The sequence below is a fragment of the Lepidothrix coronata genome, unplaced genomic scaffold (genome assembly GCF_001604755.1).
Source record: "Lepidothrix coronata isolate B3197 unplaced genomic scaffold, Lepidothrix_coronata-1.0 Scaffold201, whole genome shotgun sequence".
Lineage (NCBI taxonomy): Eukaryota > Metazoa > Chordata > Aves > Passeriformes > Pipridae > Lepidothrix > Lepidothrix coronata.
The window spans coordinates 978,775-1,006,701 of record NW_016690381.1 but is presented as its reverse complement, the minus strand read 5'-3'; the positions used below and the strand labels follow the sequence as shown (position 1 = coordinate 1,006,701).

The 27,927-nt window shown below is 41.8% G+C and overlaps 1 protein-coding gene across 1 annotated transcript in view; it reads left to right on the top strand.

Moving 5' to 3' along the window:
* Positions 1–20,599, top strand: part of PREX1 (phosphatidylinositol-3,4,5-trisphosphate dependent Rac exchange factor 1) — a 143,224-nt gene extending 122,625 nt beyond the window's left edge. The window contains exons 25-40 of the mRNA XM_017832306.1: positions 820–1,081; positions 1,379–1,585; positions 3,867–3,955; positions 4,688–4,770; positions 5,383–5,473; positions 7,143–7,271; positions 7,939–7,980; positions 9,698–9,915; positions 10,918–11,017; positions 11,659–11,802; positions 12,431–12,545; positions 12,999–13,065; positions 13,805–13,992; positions 14,630–14,732; positions 15,290–15,357; positions 17,205–20,599. Of these exons, the coding sequence (XP_017687795.1) occupies positions 820–1,081; positions 1,379–1,585; positions 3,867–3,955; positions 4,688–4,770; positions 5,383–5,473; positions 7,143–7,271; positions 7,939–7,980; positions 9,698–9,915; positions 10,918–11,017; positions 11,659–11,802; positions 12,431–12,545; positions 12,999–13,065; positions 13,805–13,992; positions 14,630–14,732; positions 15,290–15,357; positions 17,205–17,247 (1,949 nt within the window). The 3' untranslated portion in view covers positions 17,248–20,599. The remainder of the gene's footprint in view (positions 1–819; positions 1,082–1,378; positions 1,586–3,866; positions 3,956–4,687; positions 4,771–5,382; positions 5,474–7,142; positions 7,272–7,938; positions 7,981–9,697; positions 9,916–10,917; positions 11,018–11,658; positions 11,803–12,430; positions 12,546–12,998; positions 13,066–13,804; positions 13,993–14,629; positions 14,733–15,289; positions 15,358–17,204) is intronic.
* The last annotated feature ends 7,328 nt before the right edge of the window (positions 20,600–27,927 follow it).

The window sequence follows — 27,927 nt, the reverse complement described above, 5'->3', positions numbered from 1 at the left end:
ACTTCCATGCATTGGAGCTGAAAGTCTCACTCTATCAGGAGACCTATTTTCTGTCCTACCACCTGGTTAGTTGGGTTCCAGTATTTCTTTGTCATGATCTCAGCTGATGTGCTTCTGACTCATTGCCGTGTGAAGTCGGAGTGCAGGAATGTTTAGAGGAGGGAAGTGTAGACTAACCCATCTTTTGAACAGTGGCAATGGGCTATTCAAATTGAGGTCAATAAAGATGCTTGGGGATATGAAATATTAAACCCCATAATATTTTTAATGTGAGCTAAAGCACAGCACTATGAGGGCTCCTGTGGGGAAATGAACACTATCTCAGCCAGACCCAGTACAGGTGGTTAGCAAAGTACCACACCAAAACTGTCAGCATTTCTAAATGAAAAAAAATTAATTTTTCTTCTGTAAGGACATAATCCTGTTTATTTAAATATGTGTGTGAGTGTAAATGTTTGCAGAGGTGGAATAATAACACAGATTCCTAAGAGTCCAAATTCATTAACTTTCAACAAATGCTTTTAGATTCTCTCCTTGTTGTCTGTATGAGTATATGTGAAGACAGTTCCTGTCTTCAATAATTTAACCTTTTTCTGAACTGCAGTAAATTGAAAACATCTAGTTGGCATGCCAAGAAAAAAAACCCACAACTTTTTTTTTTTTCCCTAGAATGTTTTTGTCGTAGAATGTAATTGTATAAAATAGTTCTGGGAAATTTTAGTTTTTCATGTTAAAATTCCACCAATCCTAAACTAACATCATTGGGATGGAGTGAGGAAAGTCACGAGAGCCACACTAACCAGATCCTTTGATGTTCAGTAGGCACTTTAAATCCAGTCTCATATACTCAACATTGCATCACCACTATGGCTGCACCGTCCTGGAGATGTCTGACCCCAGAAGATGGAGATCCTGATGGTAGCTTTGGCCAGCAGAATGGAGGAACAACTCAGGAAGAAAGAGGACTCAGTTTTCTGCTGAAACAGGAAGACTGGGAGATGCAGGACTCATACTTGCACCTTTTTAACAAACTTGACATCGCAGTGAAGGAAATGAAGCAATATGTCATTCAGATAAATAAGTGAGTACAGAACCCCGTGTGCACTGGAGAGAGAAATTCTGATAACATTGAGACATTAACCTCAGAAAACACATTGTGCTGTCAGCCCCAAGTGTCAGCCTCTTTCCTCACCTGTTCACACCTGCCTTTGCGTGAGGATCCTTGTGGGTCCCTTCCCAGTGGCTGCTCTGGGGCTGTGTTTGGATCAGTAGGAAGTGGTCTGTGTAGTCCATCTAAACTTCTCGCAAGGTTGCTTGTGATTTCATGAAGCTGAATTTAGCCTCATGAGACTGAGAGCTGTATGTTCTACTTCTGCAGACTTTTGTCCACCATAACAGAACCTACAGAGGGTGGTGCCTGTGAGCCACCATCTGCTGAGGAGACATCTCCACCTTCCCTGGGAACAGAAGAGAGTGATCCTGACAAAGCTGAGCATGGTGGAATCAAGAAGGTCTGTTTCAAAGTTTCTGAGGAGGACCAGGAAGACTCTGGACATGACACAATGAGCTACAGAGACTCCTACAGGTTAGTCTGAAGATTGTGCCACTTTTACCTTGCTAATAAAGTGTTTCAAAGTTCTAATTCATGGATCCAACAAGCAGGTTGTTTTCCAGTCAGTCCATTATCTACTATTCACTTAGTAAAGTATTCACTATCATTACATTTATTACCATGGTGACATAAACAGCAAAAAACCTCCCCCAAAACAATGCCAAAATACTAAAGCTTCTAGAAAACTGATTAAAATTAAATAAATAGGTCTAATGTGACTTTCCCTTTCTGTATCTTATGGCTAGAAACTACAGAAGCCCAGCAGAATTTGCAGACTGCTTGTTCTTATAATAGCTTCTGTTGTAAGGGGATGTTTCCATTTGATTCTGCAACCAAATTTCCCAAAAATCTGAGATACAGAAACAGAAATGGACGTTGAGTTTTTTATTTTTAGTGGGCCTTTGAAACCACAAGTGTCAATGTTTATTCAGGTGTCTCAAAATCTTGTTTTGGTGACATGATTGACTGCTGGTTCTCCAGGAATATTTGCTGCCAAAGGAGATCTCACACACTCCAAATCTGTCTTTTTTTGGGAGGAAACATTTGGAAACTCAGCTGCAGAAGAAATGGAATAACAAGTTGTAGCCATGTCTGACCACTGCAGTTTAACATCATTAACAGGCCAGTTTTACATTTGTAGTAAGGCCCTAGAGCTGGGAGGATCCCAGGGACCTGAATGAATGCTGGGTCTTTGAAAATTCCCTGCTGCAGTCCTTGTGCTTTACTTGCCTTTGTTGGGCACTGGTACCAACAACAATAGTTCCATCCATGCAGGGCTGCAGAACTGGCAGAAGGGGAACAGTTTGTGTTGGAAGGGGTCTCTGGAGCCCCCAAGGTCCCATCTCTTGCTCAGGACAAAATTGGTTGCTCAGGGTCCTGTCCAGTTCAGTATTGATTGTCTCAAAGGACAGCAAGTACAAAGTCAGTGAAGAATAAAACGAGCACTTCAGTGCTGAGATCTGGGACATCTGTTTGTTGTGTGAGATTTCAATCTGCACATGTGCTCTGAAGCTTTTGGAGTGAAATGTGCTGTATTTCTTTCACTGTTAATAGGAATCCCTGTTTAGTTTAAATTTCTGTAATTGAGGTTAATCTATTCTGGGTAACAAAGTTACAGCACAAACAGTCTCTGTGGGTTTGTCACTTGTTCCAAAATCCTACACATAAATGTAAGATGTGAAACATTATTCTGTCTTATCTTTATTAGACAGAGGGAGAGAATTAAGCCTATATTACAGATAATAGTTACTCAAGGGAGAATAAAACATGTTTTAGTGGGTTTTGATTTGAAAAACTATTGAGGAACTACAAAACCAAGCAAATTACAGATAAGAAAACACCTTGTTTGCATTAGTCATGCTGCTTTCACTGGGATCATTTGAAGTGTAATTCATAAGGGTTTGTACAGCAGAGCAGTTGCTGTAAGTATTAATCTTCTTGAGAAAAAAACAGATTTCTTTGATACTAGATTTAACAAGGACCCCAATTAGGGTTCTTCCAGTCGCTCTTACATTTTTCTTTCATGTCAGTCTAAAACAAAATCAGAGGGAGAGACAATTTGAAGACTTTTGTAAGCTTTGTTTTGGGCTTGTACCATTAAAACCTCTGTCATTTTATTGGAAGGGGAGAGCCTGAGATCCACAGCCTTTTTGATTACTTTTATTAAGTTATAGTTAGTGGAAAGTGAACTTTAAGGAGGGGAGATTCACACTAGAGTTTTCCAGAAGTGCATAGCCAAGAGGAAGCTGACTGTCATGACTCCTCTGCTTCCTGAGGTAGTTTTAGGATCTGCAGTGCCTGATTCTCCGATGGTAAAGATCCCTTAAATTTCCTCTCCCATCTCAGTATCTGTGCTACTGCAGCCTCTCAATATGCTGGATTTAGATACTGTAATATCCTGAGAATTTGTAGCAAACGTTGAGTTAAAATCTCAATTATTTGTCCCCTACTCTGTGTCCTCAGAGCAGGTTTTCTGGGCTGACCCAGCCGAGGGTGCCAGGGCCGTTTGCACTGTACAGAACCAGGGTGATACAGTGGGCATTCAGTGGGCACTACACCTAGGAAAAGCCAGCCTGGGGCAGTCCAGCCCCTGAGGCCTTGCTGAGGGCTGTTCTGCATGTCATTAGTGTGCCATTTGCATATGTGGAACAGAATTAGGTGGAGGGGGCAGTGCTAATGAAGCCAGAATGCCACTGTGTCAGGGGCTGGGTGTAGGGACAGCTTTTGTTCATCCCCTCTTTGCTTTTCTTTGTAGTGAATGTAACAGTAACCGGGACTCGGTGCTGTCCTACACCAGCGTGAGGAGCAACAGCTCTTACCTGGGCAGTGATGAGATGGGCTCAGGTGAGTGTGTGCAGGGGGACATCACCTGGGCAGGGCTGGGATGGGCTCAGGTGAGTGTGTGCAGGGGGCACATCACCTGGGCAGGGATGGGCTGGGCTCAGGTGAGTGTGTGCAGGGGGACATCACCTGGGCAGGGATGGGCTGGGCTCAGGTGAGTGTGTGCAGGGGGACATCACCTGGGCAGGGATAGGATGGGCTCAGGTGAGTGTGTGCAGGGGGACATCACCTGGGCAGGGATGATGGAATCAGGTGAGTGTGTGCAGGGGGACATCACCTGGGCAGGGATGATGGAATCAGGTGAGTGTGTGCAGGGGGACATCACCTGGGCAGGGATGATGGAATCAGGTGAGCATGTGCACAGGGCACAGGAATCCTCCTCGTGCTGGACCCCTCAGCAGAGCTGACAAGTCTTTGCTGATTACAAGCACTTGCATATTTAAGTTGCAAATGTGGTTTCTTCAAAACTAATAACAAGCACAGAAAGATAGAGGTTTGCCATTTTCTAATAAACCACAGTAAATTTGGAACGTGGGAGAGGTACGAGGCAGGGATAGGTTTCTTTAGTTGTTGGACACTTGCATTATATGAAAATAATAAGTATTATTATCTAAGAGTTGGAGATAAAGCAGCAATCACTGTTCACCCACCAGTGTGAAGGTGTGCCTGTGTCATCTGTGGCCTCGTCACAGGTTATGTTTGAAAGTTAAAAGCTTTTCATCTCTCCTTTATTAGGAGATGAGCTTCCCAATGATATGAGGATTCCTTTAGACAAGCAAGACAAACTTCATGGCTGTCTGGAACACCTTTTTAACCAGGTATGTAAAGCATTATTCTTACACAGAATTGCTTTCTCTTTATCAATGTCAATGCAAGAAATTGGAAGTACTAAATTGTGTCACGAAATCATATTTTGAGGAGGGCAAACTATCAGGATTTTGGGGTATTGTGTAAGCAAGTATATTATAGAAAGGTTTGAGGAATCACTCTTGTCCACATTCCAGTTGCCTCATGTGATTTAAGCAAGGCTGACCTGCCTTATCTAAGGCATGAGACTAAGGGGAAAAAGGCTTCCATGAAAAAAAGAAAAGGTGAACAAACATCTGATGATTGGTAGGATGTAAATGGATCTCATTTGCAGATTGCAGGAGGGTTCTCCCAGGTGTGGCCTGCAGATATCTTTATAGATGTGTGACACTGGAGCATGGTTTGATATTCTCTTATCAGCATGAAGATCATCATTGTGCAAAATGCTGTATTAAATGAGAGAGGCTCTTGAGGCCAGTTCATGGCTACAAAGTCCTACTGCTATTTGGCAGTTGTTCCAAAATACAAACAGTGTAATGGTTTGGGCATTTCCCCACAAGAGCTCTGTTCAGATTTTCTTCTGCAAGTCTTACTTACACTGATGCATAACATTCCAACTGTAGGTTGATGCAATCAATGCACTTCTAAAAGGACCAGGAATAACTAAAGCCTTTGAAGAAACCAAGCACTTTCCAATGGACCACAGTTTGCAAGGTAAAGAAATAGGTTGATTGTATTTAGTAATGTGATTTCCAAGACCTAAGAGCTTACCATGGTTGCACACATGCTGTCTGGCCACACAGAGTTCCTTAGTTCTGCAGTCAGCCCAGTCATGCATTATTGGCAGGTACAACTGAAATTTTCTGACCACTGAAATTTTACATCTTTAAGAGGTTGTTTTCATGTGAATTCCTCCTGAACACAAAGAACATTGTTTGGTTACATGCCGCTGAATCCTCACAGCTCTTTCACAAGTCTCCAAATCCCCCCTTTGATGTGAACATATCTCAAAAGGTACAAAGTAGGGATAGGTCAGATACAAGGTGAATGAGTGCTCTGATAAGCTGAGGAGGGGCTGAACGCTGGAAATCTGAGGCACCAAAAGGTTCTGCCCGAGTTTGCTTAATGACTTACTCTGCTTTTCTTCAGATGGATAACTGCCAGAGTAAACTCATCCTCACATGACACTTATTTTGAAAACTGATTCCCATAGAGAGCAAACAGATGATACCATGTTTTCTTTTTCCTCAGGGACCATGATGAGACTTTGGGTTTAGTGGTTTTGGGGCTCAGGATGTGGTTTCTTGTCTCCCTGTAGTACACAGGACTTTATTTTCTGAACATTTGCTGCATTTCCTTTCCCACTTGAAATCTGAAAAGTTTCCTACTACTCCTGCTGTACCCCAGGTGCTGTAGTCACACTCCAACTCCTGACAGGTTCTGGTTTTTAGTTACAGTGGCAAGCTCTAGAACTAGAGAGGCATTCCTGCTTTTTTTTTCCTGACTCCAGGAATAACTCATGTGAAGTTCTGTTACATGAACTCATCTCTACAAACACATTCACATTTGTGTAGAGTGTTAGTCTTTCCATGCACTGTTGGAATGAAGTGCAGAAACAACAGACACTTCCCTTCTTTTTATTTTACTTAAACAGAGTCTCATTTATTAAAACTATATTAATTAGCCTGAGAGAGTCTTTTATTTAACTGATGATTCCACTCTCATCACACTGAGGAACAGACAAGCCCTGCTTACACTCAGCTGGAATCCTGCACCACAGTATCCATTTAATAGCTACCACAGACACCTTTTGATGATGGATGGACATTGGAATGCTCCCCTGTTCCTGTCTTGGAGCAGTTACTTGGCTCAGTTTTTCTGTGTTTCTCTGCTTATGCATTTTATCCTCAACAATGGAAATTTGGCTTAGCTACATAGCTAAGTCCTGGAGAGTAAATTTTCTACTCCATAATTAAATAATTAGCTTCCATCAGCTGAAAGAAAGCAGAATATTTCAGAACTCTCATCAGTATTATGGGATGTGACAGCTGCAGCCAAACAGCTGATGTGATTCTGCACAGCCAGAGGCTCGAGATCTACCCGACAGCTGAAACAGAGAGGGGTTCTGTGTCTGAGGAGTGGGGCAGAGCTCCCTGCTCTGTGCAGGTCACACAGGCCCACAGTCCTGTGTGGGAGACTGCTGCTACTGGAGTATGGGAATAGTCTTTTCCCTCTGTAGTGGTTCTATTTAAGAACCTTCTTCAATTCACAATTACTGTTATTGATGCTGTGTCTCTGCTTTCAGCTGTATTTACATTATAACTCCTAAGCCACTCAGCTATGGAGCATTTCCTTAAGGGCTAACACACTCCGTGTTTTCTAGAATTTAAGCAGAAGGAAGAAACCACAGTTAGGTGCCGGAACAACATTCAAGCCAGCATTCAGGAAGATCCATGGAACCTTCCAGTGCGCATCAGGAACCTTGTGGAAATCATACAGAAACATGTGGAAGGTCTGTAAATAAGGAAAAGTTTGTTATTGGCTTCAGGGAGAAAAGATCTTGGTCTAGTCCAGCATAGCAGTTGATTTTATAATTTGATCTCAGTTTGTAGTAAGGCTGTCCTGGGCTCTAGAGAGGAGCAGGCAGAGCGTTATGGTTTGCAGAGTCCTGGTGCTCTATGGTGAAATTGCACCTGTGCAGCAATTCCAAAGAGCTTCCCCTCCTTACTTTATTTCATCAGCCCATTTAGATTGATATCAAACTGATCCCATCTCCCTGTGCTTTTTAAACCCTTTTAGAAATTGAAGAGAGAGGTGCTTGGTATATTCCAAACTGAAATGAATGCTAATCAGATGCTGCAACATCCTAACCTGTTGCAGTCTGGTTGAGCTGAAATGGGAGATGAAGCTGATGTTTGCAGCCCAGGGCAAAGCACTGGGCAGAAATCACCTCCTTAGGGATTCATCTACAAGTTTCATGGAAGTTAACACAGAGCATGTAGCCAGGAAAATTCCCTGCTTTACACCTTGGGTTTTTGAATCACGAATGTGTCTGTGCAAGTGAGGACTCTCAGAGTAAAAAGACTGGGTGAGGGATTGGGGAAATGGGGAGACTGTTGACCAAACACACCTGCCTTGCATTATGTTGACCACAGCATTCCTTGTCTTCACTGTTTTAGATGGGAAGAATCAGCTGCTTTTGGCCTTGTTAAAATGCACAGGTAAGGGGGTTTCATTTGTTGCAGAACAACAACAGGCATCAGAAGTCCCTTAGACAGTTTTATGTGCATTCACGTGCATACATGAGAATGTGATGTGTTGTTTCCTTAGCATTTAGGAGTTTTTGCCCTGGCATTTTATGCTGACATTTCTCCTGCTCTGCATCTAGGCCAGCCTTCCCATGGATCTGATGTCTCTTCTTCAGTTTACATGATTTCAGTTCACTGGAGCCTGCTTGTGTTACCTGGCTGGTTGCTGTTGTTTGAGAAGCAGTGTTTTTCTTTTTACTGTCTTCATTTTTTTCCTTTGCACAACCCTCCTTCCCAGACAGCCTTTACTGCTTCCTGCTGTGGTGAGAACACGCAGCAAAAATGAGATGTATTGCACAATTTTCTGTGAGACCATGGACTCTGTCATCTTTCCAAGCAGAGCAGGCGTGTGGGGAGTTAGGATTGTCTGTGCTGAAATTACAGCCAGGAGCAGACAAAGACAGGGAGCTCCTAAATACACTGGGGACATCAGGAACCTGTTACCATGCACCAACTCTTGTGCTTGCAGAGGAAGGGACAGGTCTTTCTGAGGAGCCAATGCACAGTCTTTTTGTAATTGTAGCATCTATTTGATGTCCGTTTGCTTGAAAATGAGGTAATAAATAACTGAAATATGCTGTCATTATTTGACTATGCCAGACTTGATTTCTCAGATTTTCATAGAGTGAAGATGAGAGACTTGTATGGCTCTGAGTTACCTCTCAGCTCCTGCCAGGGCTGGTCCATGAGTCTGTCCAAAGCAGCCTGTGGATGGTCAGTCTAGTGACCATAAAGGCTATTTTTACTGATGGCAGATACAATGTGTCCCCAAATGCCTGTCTACGTGTGCCCCATCTCCTGCAGCATTTCCATGAACATCCTCTGGAAAGAAGGATGGTTACCCTTAAGCTGAGAACATGGCCCAGGGCCTGGAGTGTATTAGTCAGTCTGTTGTGTTCAGCACTTGTAAAAATAATCCAGACATTCAAAGCCTCTGGGTGATGTCTTCAGCCTCTTTCCCTGGGGAACTCTGCCTTGCCAAGGAGAGCCTGCTGGAGAAGCTGGGGGCTCCTGGGAAGTAGCTCTTCACTTATTCATGTGCCTCTTTGGCCTGCAATCCTCTTAAGTGTGACAAGGTTGCTTTGACCAGCATGTGGCTGCCTGGCAGGCACACTGGAAGCAAAGTTAACGCAGGGGAAATTCTCCCAGGAAACATAAACCAATTGGTACCATATGGATGGGCCCAGTTAATGCATTAAGCATATGGGAAGCCCACAAAATACAGATGGATGGAGGAAGATTAATCTGTAATAGACCAGGAGAGAAGTAAGGACAGAGACCTTTCAATAATTCTTTTGCTTCTGTAAACATAAAAAGAGGGGAACAGTCCAGATATGGCTGTATCTAAGGAGTTACAGCTCTTTCTAGTCAGAAGAAGGAGCATGCAGATGGCAGAGAGAGGAATAAACAGTTTACTGGACTAGAAAATTTTGCAAGATGCATGTATGCCAGCTGTGGTGTCCTCATCTCTCCAGCCAGGTCACACAGCAAGGGGAGGTTATCTGTTCAGTTGGTGCAAAGCTGAGGCCGAATGTCGTGTGCACCCCACACACAAACTGCTTTGTTGGCAGTGAGATGAAAAACAAGTGTACTCATGACTTCTTTATGCTTCTCTCCCCTTCTCTGGCAGATACTGAGCTACAGCTGAGACGTGATTCCATCTTCTCTCAGTCTCTTGTGGCTGCTATTTGCACCTTTTCAGAGCAGTTACTGGCTGCTCTCAACTATCGATACAACAACAACGGGGAGTACGAAGAGAGCAGCAGAGATGCCAGCAGGAAGTGGCTGGAGCAGATCGCAGCCACTGGAGTTCTACTGCACTACCAGTCCCTTCTCTCCCCCACTGTGGTAAGATGAAGAGTTGGGGCACCCTTGGGTCTGCTCACACTTGCCTGTGTGATTCTGTGCCACTCACAGCACAGCTGGAGCCCCTTATTCTGGTGGCATGTTCAGACTCTCACTACAGCGAACTCTGGGCATTCCTGCTGCTGGCAACCAAGTGCCCATGTTCCTTATCCTGCCATTTTCATCTCCTCACAAATACCGGGCCCATGGTCACACCAGAACACCATAGGAACTGATCTGCCTTCACATTTGGAACAACTACTGCATTTAGGGAGGTTTTAGGGCCCAGCTGTTGGTGACACGAGTGTCCCCTGCCATCCCCTGGCGAGGACAGGCATTCCCCAAACAGGCAAGAAAGCTGGGAGGATTGCAGGAGTTGGGACAAATGGACAGTCCATCTCTCAGGTCTGTGGTGCTGGGGTGTGAGGCACCACAGCCACGTTTGTACTGTTCATCTGCACCTAACAAGCACATGAGCCACAGCTACAGGAGATCAGCTGCCATAACTGTAAAAATGCTAAGAAAAAAAGGAGCATAAAAAAGACAAGTAGCTCTGACAGTATAGAAAATGGATTTTTTTTTTGACTGTGGAAATATTGTAGATTGAGTGTGGGTTTTTTTACAAAATACAATCCAAACTACTTGTGTATGTAACTGCTGTTTCTTTTCATTGCATGCAGCGTGTCAATATTTATTTTGCAGTAACTGATCAGCTGTTCTTCACATGTTTAGGTTATAGAATAAAGCTTGGAGAAAGAGATCCCTTCAAACATTCAGTCCTTAAACCTCTCGACTGTGAATCACATAAATGACACCTAAGCAAGGGGGGGTTAAACTTGTACCAGTATGAGTTAAGGAGCTGTTAGTAATTCCCTGGCTGGGATGGAGCTTATGGAAAGCTCTGCACTCTGCTCTAGGTCTCCTCAACCAAAGCATGCCCATAAAAATGACACCTTCCTGCCAGGTAATAACCTAGTTGTGTGTGTTTCCTTGCTTTACATGCAGAAGGAGGAGCACACCATGCTGGAAGACATCCAGGTCACTCTGGCTGAACTAGACAAAGTTGCCTTCTATTTCAAGCAGCTGGATGAAAGTCTTGTAGCAAGTGAGTATCCTCTGTTTCTTTAAAGCTCTTTTTTGGTTGTTGTATGTTTTATGGGTTAATATCCTCTAGGATTGTGATCTAGGAGACCATGTCAGACCTGGAGAGCACCGGGTAGCTTGTCTGTTGGAGTCCCTCAGTTTGCACTGCAAACACAGAGCATAAAAAGCAGGACTGACAGGGTGGGATGGTGGTGCCTGTTCTGTGCTGTGTAGCTGTGGCTTGTGCCTTATCAGGGTGGCTTTGTACCTGGGGAGGTGTCACAGATGATGAGCAGTTCCTGACAGATGTTTGTAATTCACCACGTTCCCTGTGGTGAATCCCCAGCTCTCCAGTGTCCAGTGTCCCACCCTGCCAGCTCTCTCTTCATGTTTACTGGTTGAGATGCCATGAAACAACATGGGATTTTAATTATTAACCACGTTTATTGTATTTGCATCAAACATCAGACTAAATCACACCAACTAATATCTTTTTAAGTGTAGTATGTCAGAGCCTACATTCTCTCCATAAAGGCTCTCCCTTACTCATCTTATGGTGGAGATGGGAAATGTCATTAGGTAATCTAACAAAGTTTCTTAACAGTGGTTTCACAATTCCCTTGCTGTGGTAAAGCAGTAAGTGTTTTATCTTTATTTCTCCAGATACTCATGTCTTCTACCACATTGAAGGAAGTCGTCAGGCCTTGAAGGTTATCTTTTATCTTGACAGCTTCTACTTCTCCAAACTGCCTGCTCGGTTTCAGAATGGGGGAAGCTTGAAACTGCACACGGTGCTCTTCACAAAAGGTGTCTATAAAAAGCTTTCTTGAGAAAAATAAGCTTAACTGATGGTTCTGAAAGGTTCCAAATAAAGAATGACCATGAAGCTCTTAAAAAAATGCGGCTGAGACCTACAGACACATTTAAGAAGCAGGTGCTTCTATTTTAGGAAGACCTGGGGAGTACTAGATAAGGCACACTCATGAGAACAAGATATGCCTGTTTGGGACTTTTTTATGCTTTCCTCTAATGGCCATAGAGACACTACTGGAGTACATGGATGGTCTGATCCCGTGTGGGATCAGGAGGTGTGCCCAGGCTACAGGGAAGTGTTTTAAAAAGCAAACAGCATGACAGAATCATCTGGGCTGGAAATCGACTTGATAAGCAAATATTCCCACCAAAATACAATACAGGACGTTTCCTTCAAGGGACCATTAATGGGGAACAGTTGCTGTTAGATAGAAGTGCTTTCTGTGAAGCTCACCTTTAGGATATCACCACTGTTCTCCCATATTGGGAAAGGCACTAAATTAGTGCAGTAACGGAATCAGCCTTGACATGATCAAACAGTGACAAAGTCGTCTGCTGAGTAATGAGATGGTACAAAGATAAATAAATGAACATAGGTTTAGTAAAATGTTTTCTTCTTCAGCCCTAGAGAGTACGGAGGGGCAGTCACAACCAGCTGGCTCATCTCTGGATGAACTCCCGCAGCAAATTAATGGTATTTCACTTGAGAAAGTGCAGCAATACTACCGGAAACTCAGGTATCCTGTGCTCCTGCTTTGCCTTAAAAGACACGGAAAATTTCAGAGCCCTCCTTCCTAAGGGCCTTAAAATTTAATGAAAAAGAGGTTCCATTCATGATGGGGTTTTTGTACAAATAGGATTTTTGGAGATCCTCGTTGTGTGGTAAACTTGTTAATTTTCTTCCCATACTTAAGCTCGTTCAGGAGTGCACTGTACAGGATGAAATGCCCATTATATTTGACCTCAGCATTTTGTGCAGAACTAAAATTATTTTTTTAAATGGAGATTTGGAATATTTTTTAGTACAGAGTCTGTAAATTACTGCCATCACAATGGTTCAATAAGAAAGCAGATCCTCAAGTACCAGATTTTTAGCATAGCTTGCTCAACTGTTTTATACAAGATAATACACACATATGTGCTTGAACTGGGACAACCAACTAATCTAGTCCTTGCTGGCCTTTTTGCAGGACATTTTACCTAGAGAGATCAAACTTGCCCACTGATTCCAATACTACTGCAGTGAAGATTGACCAGGTATTGTTGCTGTGTTTATTTCTGCAATAAATTCTCTCACAGAAGTGTTATTTCGACATCTCTAAAATCCCAGCTGTGGGATACCTGTATGGCAGATCTGTACAAACCCAAACAGCATTTTAAAATGTTCCCTACCCTAAAGGGGTGAATTTCTCTGGAGCTTGGCTGCAGTTCTTCTGTTGAGAGGAAAATGTGCAGAACCAGCTTAGACACAGCCCCCCCCTAACTTGGCACTAAGGAGGCTCTGGGTGACCCTGCCTGCCTCTCACCAACACGGTGGCTGAGGCCAGACAGAACAGGCTCATTTTCCTCTCCCACAGATGCATGAAAATGAACAAATGTTCCATTTGCAAGTTACACTTTGTTCACAGTTAAACCAAGAGGAGAATGGTGCTGCCCAGCATCTCATGTACAGGCAGTCTGTCTAACAGGGCAGGGCACATGTGTGGATATCTGCAGGTAAGGCATGAAAATGCTGCTGCAGGGAACACAAAGCCAGAGACCAGCCTTGCAACTGCTTTGGAGAGGATGTGTGTGATTTGTGGGAACTGCAAAGAATCACCCTGAGCCTAAGTAATTGTATTTTGCCACTTCCAAAGTTCACGTATATTCTGATTAGTTGTTCCTGTGTGGGAGTTACTCTCCTGTAGAATATTGTGCTTAGATATAGAATAAAGGCTTGTAAATACAAGTGAAGGTGTAAATATGCCACTGACTGTGTTTGTATTGCTTTGTTCAGCTCATTCGCCCTATCAATGCCATGGATGAGCTTTGCAGGCTGATGAAGTCTTTCATCACCCCCAAACCAGTGCAGTCAGGATGTTCCAGCAGTCCCACATCAGGAGCTGCCTTGCTGCCTGTATCCTCTGAGCTCTGTTACCGCCTGGGAGCCTGTCAGATCACCATGTGTGGCACTGGGATGCAGAGGTGAGGGTTAAACCTGGGTCCTGCTGCTGTGGTGAGAACTTCTGTCCTTCCTAGAGATTTGATTCCATTCAAAGCAAAATAAGGTAAATTTTAAGGGATGTCATAAGGACCTAAATCTACTAACATCTTTACTTTGGGGTAGGTTGTGACTATTAATAGTTTTGTTAATAATTAGTATTGACACACAAAAGTTTTTGTGTTTCAGTGCACCAACCAATGCAACTGAGTGATCTGAGAGCACAGAACTTGCTGTCTTCAGTCACATACTGAACATGTAGGAAGTTGCTCAAAAATAGTTTTAGAATCTTGGTGTGTGCACATGTTGATTTTTAAACACACTGTTCTTCCAGTGTCTCAAAGTCAAGATTCATTTGTGAATCCCTTTAAATGACTCAATGCAGAAGAGCAGTGACACACAGCCTTGTAGTAATGATGCTGAGACTCAAACAGTTGCAGTATCTAAGTGTAACAAGACTGGAAATGTAGGACTGAGGTAATTTAATAGTTTTGTAGGTAAAAAAAACTAAGCAAGTGAAGATAAGTAACCAACTAGCAGAGCAGGTAAGTGTCCAGTACATCCATATTTATATTTTTTCAAGCTGATTTGTGATCTCCTGTCTCGTGTTCCCTCGCTCAGGAGTACCCTGAGTGTGTCCCTGGAACAAGCTGCCATCCTGGCCCGCAGCCACGGCCTCCTGCCCAAGTGCATCATGCAGGCTACAGACATCATGAGGAAGCAAGTGAGTATTTGGCTGTGGCTGCTGCACCCACCATCTTCATCCCAGGGACATCGTGGCACAAACACCAGGTTGTTTTGGTGGGCACTGTGTTTTGTGCACTACAAACCCACGTAGCCAGACTTATGAATTTATAACCTTACTAATGTCTGAATAGTTACACCTCTGTTTGACAGGAACAAATGAACCTTTGCATGTATAGCCATTACAGCAATTAAAATTTATGCCTCGGTGTAGATTATTTAAAATGTATGCCTTGATGGATAGACTGTGCAGAATACTTAAGACAATTTCAGTACAGAAAAAAACCAAGTCTCAACCACAGTGTTAAATAGTAGATATTCCCTAGTGCTAGACAGCAGTGCTTGTAAAATGCTTTGGGACTAATTCTGTCCTTTAAGTAAACACAGATGACTAATGTATGCACCCAATGGATTCCAAATCTTCTAGAAGTAGTTAATGGATTCTCAAATAGGAACCATACTCCCATTACAATATTTTCCCCTAAGGATCATCAGCTCTATCGATACTGTTAGTACCATAAATTCTCTGTTTCACAGGGACCAAGGGTTGAAATCTCTGCCAAGAATCTGAAAGTGATGGACCAAATGCCACAGTGTGCACCTCGGTAGGTTATTATGTATTATGCATTTGCTCTGAGTGCTGGTTTTATGTTTCTGGAACAATTGTGGAGTTCCTGTTATAACCAGAGATGATCTTAGTAGCAATACTGGAGAAAAAAAAAAAGAGGAATCCTGTTCTTCTTTCTCCCTGTACTAAACTAAGTGTAGATTAATCAGCTTTGCTGCTTGCAATTTGTACATCATCAAATTCAAAGACTTTCTGTGTTTTCTGAATCAAACATAGCTGATCTTTTTTGAACTGTTGCTGTGAATTGGCAAAGACAAGGATTGACAGCCACGTGTGGAATGCTTAGAAAGAAAAACTCCTGAACAGCAAGTCTGAGTGCAGATATGCAAAGATAATCCATAAGCTGATACCACTGTGTGCTTACAAGAGCCTGATGGCTGAGTTCTGGCAGAGCAGGTTTGAGAGCAAGTGCTGCCAGTCAGAGGAACCCCACAGTAATGCAGCCCTGAGGAGGGTCTGTTGCACAGGTTCTGTATGGGTTTGTCTAGAAGGCAGCTTTGAAAAGCTCTGTACATTTGTGAATCCCACTGCATCTAAAGGGAGCTCGAGATGTTCGCCTCTCTCTACAGGAAAAGAATACCTTTATTTTCAAGAAAAGTATCTCTGATCAATTTTTTCCAATTTCATCTCTCAGCAAAAGAATGTTCTTTAATAAACCATAACACAGCATTTCCCCTCAATGGCAGTAACAAATCATCGTGGTTTAGATGACAATATGTACAGAATCCATCTGTACAAATATGGGAGAACTTCTGATTTTGTTCATTAATGGCATTGTTTACATAAAGGCAAACCAGTAACTGCTATTTCAAAATGGAATAAAATGATGCTGTTGGCTCCTGGACCATGGCCCCAGTGCCATCCATCAGATTTTGGCAGGGAGGTTATTTTGCCTTATTAACAGCTGTATGTTACTTTGGTTCCATTTTTATGACCATAACAGCGTGTTACATTCAAAAAGAAATAGCTTTACAAACAAATCAGAAGACGATTTGTTTGTGTTGAGTGTGTTCTTTTGAATACACTCCAAATCACAACGATAAATCCCAGGACTATTTACTCGGGTTATTTCAGGGCAATAAAGCTCAGATATGTGTGTTCCTACCGGGTTTCATCATCATAATGGGAAATAAAACTGAGCACTAAGTTAAAAGGAGATCTGGGGAATTAATATTAACTCTCAGGATTGTACTACCTAACGGTGAGGTTTGTCAAACTCTCTAATAGGAGTCTTGAAAGAGAAGTTATAAAAGACTTGGTTTTATTCAGATGAAAAGAAAACAGCCAAGAAAAAGCTACCACAAAGTCATACATGAATGACAAGTAAACATGTGCTTAGATTTAAGCACTGCTCTCAATTTGCTAATCTTGTGACTCAAAAAATTTCTCAGAAAATATGATTATTAATTTGAAAGTTTGTTCAACCATGTCAACAAGCAAATATGTTCTTTTATGTGCTTGGTATTCCAATTGGGAGGGAGCAGGAGGGAACTTTTTTGTTCAGGTAAAATGCTGAACTGGGTTTAAAAACCAAAGGAAATAGAAAAAGAGAGAAGGGACTGTTGAAGACCCAAAATTAAAAGGGAGTGATGGAAAGTCTCAAACAATGTTGTAAACAATGATTATAAATACTTCAGTTAACAAATCACTAGTGGCACTTCTAAATTTGCAATGATTAAGATTAAAAATAATGATATTCTTGATATGGCATTACCTCTAAAAATTGCAGAATGACAAAGGAGCTGCTGACTCCCGTATAAGATGGCAGTAACTTTGTTATTATCCTTGTGATCTTTAATTCCCTCCTCTTCATCTGCCCCAAAGGCTCTATAGGTTGTGCCAGCCACCTACAGACGGGGATTTATAGAAGTGGGAGCCACTCGTGGCAGCACCAGGGGAGCAGCCCTGCCCAGGGCCCCACCAACTGCCCCTGCTGGTGCTGCTCTGGCTGGGGGAGATGGACCTGCTGCCCCAGGCCCCAGGAACCTGCCTTTGAGCTCCTGCAGCACGTGCAGGATTCTTGTGTTTCTTTGACTTCTTGAAGAAATTCTTGAAACAGACCCCACGGGGCGAGGATGGACGTTGCTGCGTTTGCCAGGTGCCTGGAACAGTGACCATTGTTCTTCAGGGAAGTGCGGTTTGACTGGTGGCTTGTTTGTGCTGCCACCTGAAGGTTGTGGACTTGGGGTTCTGGATTGGTTCAGGAAGTGCTGGGGGACACGTGTCTCTCTCCCTGTGCTGCCCTGGCAGCCCTGGGACTGCCAGCAGGATTTTGGTCGACGTCCTCGTGCAGTGGCTTCAGAAACACCAGTTTTTCATGAACTGACCTGCACTTTTGAACAAAGAATAGCACAGTCTTTGGTTTATTCAAATATCAACATAAAGAATTTCTTCTGGAGTCATTTTCCACTTCAGCCCAGTGAGAGCCAATCTCTCTATGCTGCAGAGTATACATTCCATAATACTTCTTACCATTACTTCATTTTACTTACTGTAGCTTCCAGGTTTTTGATTAACTTTTTACTAATGCCCTATGATTATATACTCTGGAATACAGTGCTAGTGAAGAGGAGAGATTGGGAGTGAAGGATTTTAAAGGAATCTTTACAAAGGAAAAAATACAGTTTTATAATCTGATTATTTGAACAGATGTAGTTTTTAAAACAGGTCAGAAGAACTATACTTATTTATGTGGAGTGGAATAATATGTGTTTTCGATCATGTTATTATATATACAAGATTTAAATAAAAATTATATTGTTTAAAATGGGACCAATATGCTGGCAGTTACACAGCTACTCCCAGTTTACTGAAAAAAATCTACATTATTTAAAATCTTTCAATATTTAAGTAGTCTTTAATACAGTTATTAAAATGTATTAGGGATGCTTTTAAGTTAAAAGAAAAAAGGAATCCTGTAAATAATGTACTTTATTTTTTCTCATTTGAAAAGTTGTTCTTCAGTCTGTCAGTATTACCCTAAGCACAGTAATTTTTTCCAAATTACTGGCTGAAACTAATCAAAACATGTCAGCAGTCTCAGGATAGAAATAATGTTCCTTTGGAGTGAGTGCCTTAACATGACCACCCCTCCCTACCACAGCAGGTGTACAGGAAACTCCCCAGTGCTCCGACTCTCTGCAGCCTCCTTTGAACCAGCTCCCAGTCAGGAGATGCAGGAGTGCTTTGCAGTGATGTATATTCTAGAAAATAAAGGCTTGGGGGGTTATTTGTGATGTTGTTTGGTTTTTAGTTGACTTTGTTTTGTTTTAATAACATCCAGACCAACTCAAAACCTAAATTTAGACTTTTTCATTTGGACGTGAAGACCTCTTAAGTTTTTTCGATCCTCTCTTCAACACAAAATGGCTTATGACAATGTGGGGGATGCAGATTGTTCTGAACCTTGTTCCTTAATTTTTAAATGTTTTTTTTCTTTTCACTCACAGACTGAAATAATTTTGGGGAAGGAACATGTTTTGTTTTGATCTCTTACTTTTCACTGTTTCCTCTGACCTACAGCAGCCTCTTTAGATCCTGGTGCTAATAACAGAGGTCATGGGCTCCATCCCCATTATGGGCCATTCACTTAAGAGTTGGACTCAGTGATCCTTGTGAGTCCCTTCCAACCCAGAATATTCTGTGAAATATTCAGCTCTAACCTGTTGCAGGGAACTAGGACAGCCCATGGATTGCCAGCTGTGGGATCCAGGGGTTTGGTGCTGGGTGTCCATTCTGGATTGGAGCCAGATGAGCAGATCACTATTTCAATGCACTTTCTTGTTAATTTTGGGAGAGTTACTCTTACCATTTACTGTTTGAAGAAGAAATGGATGTTTCTTCACTGAATCTTCAACTTAAAATGTACTTAGTATTATAAGAACTGTAGGAACACCCAAAAGTAAGAAGGAACACGTGGGCCAAGCCCTGGCTGTGTCTCCACCAGCTCAGCTCCGTGGAATGGCCTGGGCAGGATCCTGGCCCACGTCTGCAGCCACTGCCAACACAAGAGATGCAGAGAAGGGTATCTAAGGGCATTTACACTGTGCACTGTTTTACACTGAAATGTATATGTAATTCTCACTGAAAACGTGATAGAAGTTTTTATTATTAAAAGCTGGTTTATATTATAAGGAAAAGAAGGTATGATCTTATTTTCTGTTACCCCCTTCAGTTTCTTAGCTCTAAGTTCTGTTGAGCAGTTTAAGCTCTGCTACTTGTATGGAATGGTGAGGAGCCTGAAGTTTAAACAGTAAGGGGAGAGCTGGGTTTGATATCAGCTCAAAGTGGCAGCGTAGAGGCGAACTCTTCCTGTTTGTGCAGCCCCCTACAGCTGTGGTTTCACTGCAGACTTCCTGTGAGGGTAGAAAAGAAAACCTGTTTTGATGCTGTAAAACTGTGGGGTTTGAATCCAGTGCTGGAAAAGAACAGATTCAAGTGGAAAAAAAAGAGGGCAATGCACAACCGAGCCCGCAAGCAAAGAGGGATTAGGTCTGTGGAATTCCCAGGGCTAAAAGCAAAGTAAGAGTCAGGCCTGGCACAACTGAGCAAGTACAGATTTCATAGATTTGGAGCATCTGATACAGTGGATGTGTGGAAAATGTGGAAAACAGTCAAGATGGAGAACATGGGAATTAGCAGCATGATGATGTGTGTAAGCAGCTGGCTAAAGGAAAAAAGACAATGCTGAAAAGAAAGTGGAGTTGGGTGGCAGCTGCAAGTGGGATTTCTTATGTATATATCTTGTAAGTGAATTTGCTTAACCACTGCATTTGCATTGACCACTGCAGCACAGATCTGAGCAGGCTGGGGTTGATGCTGGGTTGGGAGACACTACTCTAGCAAAGGATCCCAGTACACACAGAAAAAACCCCTGTAAGACTTTGAATGCTGAAGGGGATGAAATGAGTGGGATTGAATTTTGCAGTACAAATATTAGCTCATGCACTGAAAGATTGAACAAAATGTCTTGCTGTATTTCTGGTTAATTGATAATAAAAGGACCTTGGTCATAGAGTTTGTCACAAGATGATGCAGAGGCAACTCGATAGAATCTTGAAAGCTCAGCCTGCACTAGGAGACAAGTGGCCAGCTGGGATGGTGAGGTATTCACACATATTGGCCCTGTGCTGAGGCCAAATAATTAATTAATTATGTGAAAATGGGTAGCTGGGTGTTGAGGAAAAGAGGAATCTTTATAAGAAAAAGATAATGAGAAAGGTAAAGACAGTTCAGTGTAAACATAAATACAGCCTGAAGGGAAAAAAAAAGGAGTACCAGGGGTCAGGGATTAATTAATATTGACTGAAAATTCTTCTGGACCTGAGAAACATTTTTCTCTAGTCAGGCTCTGTCAAAAAAAGTGACCTCAGTGAAGGCTGAGGTGGTGCCTGGCTGAGGGGGACACGACCCAGCCCAGCCCAGCCCTGCAGAAGCTGCTCTGGCTGTGAGAGGGGAGCTGGGTGAGTGGTCCTGCTTTTCTCCTGGCCTTTGCCAAGGTGCAAACTGCTTTTCAGACCCAGGCCTTGGCCACCTGCCAGCATTAGACATTTTCCTGTTCCACTCTTCATTTGCAGACTGAAATACTGGGATTTTTAGATGAGAAACCACAGCTTTAGACAAATACACATCTCGTTTCCATCTGGAATAAAAAACATTGAAAAGTCCACCTGAACTCTGGCAAATTCTTTTTCCTCTGTCATATTTTCTCATCAGCAAATACTGCTAATTAGGGAATATTTTGAGCACTGATTGTTTCATGGTTCTAAGGTGTTTTGAAGATTTAAAACACTAAGCCTAATAATTGGGAATTTCAATGTAAAAACCATCTGAAACAGTCCTACTTCCGTGACAGTTCATGTGTATATTATTTCATCTGTCCTAACACTTGTCATTATAAATGTCTGGCATAGTTTCTAAACACCTGGTCATTGTTAATGGCTAAAATGGCAAAAACCTCAACAAACAGCTCATGAAATCAGCTTATTCACAAAAGCACACAGCCTTACTGATAAGATAGCATTGGTTAATCAAATTACCCAATACAGTTTGTATCCAAGGCTAGTGTTTATGTAGCACCAGTATTTAAAATATGAAGTTCAGGTTTGCCATTCAGACAAGTCTGCAGTAGCTGTTCATCTGCACAGGGAAGAAAAGCTTTCAAACAGCAAAAGGTATTTTTCCCACCTTGTAGCATGAGAGCCATGGCTTTGATTAGCACAAGAAACCACTGCCATGCCACTGAGTTCTGAGCCTTCTGCTCCTTCCTAGGCACAAGTTCTTCCTGTTTCCCCTTAGGTAACACAGTACATAGTGTTGATGGGGCTGTCACAGCATCACTGCACCTCATCACCAAAGGACACTTTCTTTAGTATAAACTGAACAAATTCTTGTGTCCTTACATTAATTTCTGTGTTCAGCCTCAGCAGGCTCCACTGGTTATACTGAGTGATTCACATTTCCTTTCTACAGCAGCCTGGGGAGGGAATGGGGAACTATTTGTGTGCACTGGTACTGTGAAGATTCAAAGGAGAAAAATTGTTAACTGCTTTGAAAACTGATGGTGCTTTATGTGTATAATATAGTTTTAATGACTTGAAAAAACAGGAAACTAGAAAAAAGGATAAACATCACAATGACACGTAAAAATTTCTGCTTTTATTTCCCATAAATAAGATAATTGAGAGTTGTTGGTATAAGAAAAGGGAACTGAGTGTATTTTTTATGTACTTCCTCTGCCTTGTTTCAGCATTCAGAAGTACTGTGCACTAATACCATCAAGGAATCTAGTAAAACATCTCTGTTTTCATTAGGGAAAAAGAATAAACTCATATTTGTGTGTAAAGTTTCTCTAGACTTCCTTAACTTCAGCAGTTTCTACTTGATTTGAAGAGTATCAGAATTCAGCACATAAGTAAACTTTAGGTGAATAATATTTTAAAACTGTGGTCCTGGCAAGAGGTTATTCAATTGTGATTGCAGAGTAGCACCTTTCACTTTGTTAAAGAATATCACCCAGTTTGCCATTGTTAATTGAGAATATTATTAAGGTCCTTCCAATTGTCAGCCTTTATACCCCGAGAATCAGGCTCTTGCCCACTCTTGAAATCAAGTGTACCAGAGGAAAGATTTGTTGGTACCTGGATCCTAAGCAGCTGAAGGGGTTTCACCTTTGTGTTCTGAAGCCCACACTGGCATCAGTGGTGAATTAAAGAGAAAGGATCTGATTATTTTAGAACAAAAGGCTCGATTTTCGTAGTTAAGCTTTCACAGATGTTTCCAGATGAGCCAAGATGAAAATCCCTGCACTGATACACCACCACAGGACAAATAACTCCTTGAAGAGGACATGCTTTTTGAAAGGCCTTTATTTTTACCTTGTGTACAAAGGGTAGGAATGGCCACAGTAGTGTTAGGCTTTTGAAAGTTAATCAATCATCAGCTAGAGTAGCTCAAGTAAGATTGAGCTCAAGTACCATCACTGCATTTGCCACCCAATATCAGTGACCTCGTCTGGGCTGGGGGACAATTCCAAAATGACACAAGTTGGAGGGTATGTTTTTGCATGAAACAGAACTTGTCATGGTTTTAGGAAAATGTTCCAGAGATTATATTTTTATATCCGTTCATGGGATTGGCATTTTCAAATGTTTTGTAAAAGGAAAAATATGTAGAGAATATTTTAGAGGGTTTTCCCATTTAAGTTTGAGGGATTTTACTGTACTAATAGTGTTATATTTTTTGTCATGTTTCTGTAGTTTTAACTAAGTACATGTATCCTGCATAAAGATAAAAGTCTTAATGTAATTTTTCAAATTCTTGTATCGTCTAATCCCTGCTGTCATTTTATCATTCCTGCTCTGTGTGTGTTTGGTTTGCTGAATGCTCGTGTCTGTCAGAGCTGAAAACAAGCCATTCCACAAAGGCTGCCCAGCCTGGCAGAACAATAAGCCCTCTATCAGATGGGATTCAGAGCACTCCTCCTGGGTTTGGAAGGTTGAAAGGTATCTGCACAGGATGCATTTCTGTTGGGCTGTTGAGAATACTTGGCCTATTGCTTTAAGCAGAACCTTTCGAACTTGAAGAAGATTGAGAAAATAAAAAGTACTTGGTGGTCAAATTCTTTTTCGTTTTGTGGGATAAGGGACAATTAAAATAGCTCTTTACTTCCCTGAACAACCTGCATCCTGTCTTTATTGAACCTGAATTAAAGAACTAAATCTCTTTCCCCTCTTCTGCAAAAGGACAAAAACTGAACCCAGAAAAATGCACTGTTGCCTTTCATTCCCCCAGCTGTGCATCCGAAATTTCCTAGTGCTTTATCCCAAAGTCTAGTGATTGCCTGACAGCATTCAGAGTCAGTACAAAATAATACTTTCTCTATGGAGCAAAAAGAACGAAGATTACCTTTTTCCTGGTTTTCCCTCATAATTTAAATAATTCCTTGTTGAAACTGTAGTTCTGTTGATTTTTCCAACCATGCAAGCTGTGTCCAGTTCTGCCTGAGATTAAGATGGATTCTCTGAGGAGCAAAAAGATGAGAAAGGTGAAACTGTAAGGGTAAAAAAATACAGGTTGAATGGGAAATGTTGCTGAAAGTATCATCAATAAAATGACAGTAGCACTCCCCTTCAGTGGAGTCCTGGTCACCCAGGGCTTACAAGGCACACGACTGCAGTGAGCAAAATTAAATGACTGAATTAGCTGCAGGAACAAGGGGTGATATTAGTCAGGAATGATACATGACAGTTATAATAACGTGGGGCTTAAGATCTACTATCAGAAAAATTACTGAGATATTAATGTAATTTTTCTTAATGTATCCTGCAGGACCAATCAGCCACTGAGTTGAACTCTTTTGAGTTACATATCAAAAAGGTAATTCTTTACCAAAGGAATTTACCATCCAAAAGTTTGTCCCATTTTTGGAGGGTGTTGGTATTCCCCCAGTTCCTAAGGAGGGATACTCACAGGTACAGAGAGGCTGGACAGAACCCCCCCAAACCAGCCCTGCAGCTGTCGGGCTCTGTGGTCCCAGACCAAATCCTACACAGATTGCTCAGCCCCTCTGTCCATCTCCAGCCCGGGCTGGAAAGGAAGTGATGCCTAAAGAAAATACAGGGAGAAAAAAAACTCCGAGGCAAATTAGTTTTAGAGGTGAGATAAGGAAAGGATTTTAATTCGTGCCCAGGCATAAAGATTACATGACATGTGTGTAACCCCCCCCGTGTACAGTTGTTACAATTTATAATATTGTCTGTCCAATCTTAGGTATTTTCCACCCACTGGCTTTTGCCCTGGACCACCCTCAGTCACACCCCTTGGGAATTGGGGCTGGGGGCTTTTTGAGGCCACCCCTTCATCATCTTCATCATCTTCTTCGGGGTACAGGGGGCTCACGTTCACCCAGTTCTTGACTGTACTCTTGCAGTTTAGGCCAAGGTACAAGTGTTCCCTAAACAAAATGGGCCTACTTTGACAAGAGACTAAACATTTTCTAATGGAATTCAGGGGATATTGATATGGGGTAATAGGGGTTGAGGAATGTGTAAACTACTGTGCCAAAGGGTGAGGGATACAGCTACTTCTAAAGTCTACTTCTACTATATAACTACTTATAAAGCTTATAAAAATGAGAAAAATCAAAAAACCAGATGGACCTTAAGGCATCAGAAGCAATAAACCTCGGGATTCCTACACTTCTGAACTCACTGAAGCTGCTCCCTGTGCTGTCGCTGTTTGTTTGCCTCGGGACACTCCCTTGGGCTCGCTCTGCTCTGGCAGCAAAGCCCGGCTGCTGTGGGGGCAGAGGGACCAGGACTCCTCCTGGAGAAGCCGAAGTGCTGCTGAAGGAGCTGCTTTCTCTGAGCAGCCAAAGCCCCCTCGGAACTCCTGAACTCCTTCTGGCCGCCGCCATCCAACCGTTTGAGAAATGCTCCTCCCTGCCAAAAGAATGGCTCATTTTGTAAAATGTCAATTAATGCCCTGCAGAGTCTGGAAAAAAGAAGAAAAAAAAAAAAAGGTCTGTTTTTAATGAATTTGGATTACAATTAGTAATTAATGTTTGAACTAAGCGATTATTTTCTTGATCCTGCTTAAAATTAAATTTGGTTATAAGCACTTTGAAGGCAGCGAGCAAATCATGATTATTATGTAATCAGCTTTAGATTACTTACATAATTACTTACATGACTGACGTACTTTCATCTTGAGATAATTAAAAATAATTAGTAAAGCTTTATCACAGTTTTAATGTGCAAAAATCAAATTCCTATTATTAGAGGTGCTCGAATAGTTGCTTTTTTGATGAAATTTATCTACAAATTATTGCATGAAAGTTAATGAAGCTATCACATGAATGCAGTGCTTGCAGAGAGTCGTTTGGCAAGGATGCATCATTCATCTCTGATCCCATGTGAACTCAGCTCTATTTTATTTTTCAGGGGGTTCATTATAGTTTTCTGAAATAAGAAGCAATTTTATGGCTGGTACAACACACAGTGTGTCTTCTTTCAGGAAATAACAAACTTGGGGCCTTATTTCTTTTACCTACTCTGGTGTAAATCACCTGTAGATTCCATGAATTCAGTGGAATCACAGTGCAATAGGTTGCAAACCAGCCACAACCAACAGGTTGGAGCATATAACTCAAACCCAACAAAAGTTTTCAAATTTTTAAACAACGTGGACCACACATTCACCTCATTCTTGCCTGTCAACAGATTATTTCACAAATTATTGTGCATTCTCTTACTAATAACACATCAGTCCAACTGTCTAAAAGACTTTGCTTAAATAGGAAGACAATTTATGTGCACAGGTGAAGTATTTTTACCTTTTAAAGCAATTTAACTTTGAAAGTCAGTTTAGTTGTCTTTCCAAGCAGTTTGACAGAGGAGTCAGTATAATTCCATTAGCCAGAAGTGCTTTATGGACCACTTTTATTAATATTTCTCATTTGAAAATGACATCAGGGTTTAGAGATGAAGTCTAGACTGTGGCTGTGGTTCGCTTATATTTATGAAGAGGAGATAATTACAAAATTACAGAAGTTTGCCAACTGTTCAGGATCTTTGGGGTTTTCACACCTACTTCTTGTAACAAACAATCATTATTTACCAACATATCCCCTAAGTTTAGCCTTAGCCAGTGCCTCAGCTGGTCACCACAGGGCTGCATTTACTGGTGATCTGGAATTTCATCTTCCCTTCCACACCCTCCTGACCACACTCCCCGGTGCTGCTGTGACGTTTTGCTGCAGGGGAATAAACATTATCCATCCTTGCTAACTGAGGATATTATCTATATCACCAGACACAGGAGGGCCTCCCAGCTCCTGCTCTGAGGGACTGCCAGCTCTGGGGTGAAATCAAGCATCCTCTGTATCTGCTGCTCCTCTGGCTGCAGTTTGACTAACATGCAGTAATATTGAAATGTATTTATGTCCATGGCATCCCTATGAAGTAGGAAGCACTATTTCCCCTCTGTACTGATGGGAAATGAGAACAAGATCTAACTCTAACTGAAATGGCTGCATTAAAATTGTGGAGTGACAAGAAACAAACAGTAGTTTTCACATAGGTGGGTGTGATCAGCACTACACTGCTCACATCTGTCTTGGGATCTGCCAGGGTTTGTTCACCAATGATCTGATAAATGGGGTAAATAGTCTTGTGGGGAAAAAAAATTCAAATTATAAAATGTCATTTAGGATAACTAAATTGAAAGCCAGTTGAAAAGAGCTGCAGAAGAATGTTGCAGTAATGAGTGGCTGAAGTGATTTAATGGTGACTAAAATGCAGCATCAGCAACTGCAGAGTATTGGTTGCACAAAATAAATTATTAGGCACTGGAGGTACAAAGTCAGGATTTAAATTCGATACCCAAGCTCTGGAAAATCTTTCAGTTTTCATGGACCATTCACTGGAAGCATTAGTTCAGCATTCTGTGGCAATGAAAAAGAAACTAGAAGGATAGAATTGTTAGGAAAGGAAAAAGAGCTGTAGCTGAAAACCTTATTAATTCCATGGTGTCTTAAACACTACAAGAACTATTATTGGTTTAGGTGCCCAAACACCCTTGAACCACCTTGAGACTCTGCACACAAGCAATATGCCCCGTGCCATACAAGGTTTTTTGCAGCACAGAAATAACTTTGTTTCATGGGAGCATGAGCGTCCTCTGACCTCTGAACCACCTGTACTTCAAATTCAGAGGCTCTTCCTCCTGACCTTCCTCTCTGGATACACCCCAGAAAAGTTCCTGATGAGAAGTTCTGGGTTTCTCTCTTCATCAAATGAGTTTCCTTTAGTTTGGGTTTTCATATCCATTAAAAAAGGTCAAAAATACTGTTCAGAATTTGCCTTAAGTTAATAGTTTAAGATCAGACTCATCAGAGTCTGGTTTCACGGTGATGAAAAAAACCCCATAAGACACCACATATTTCTAGCTTAATTCCTCATTACTACTTAAGTTTTATTCATGGATACTCATAAAATTGAAAAATACATTAAATCTCATGGAAATGTCTGTATAAGCAGCAGTAAGT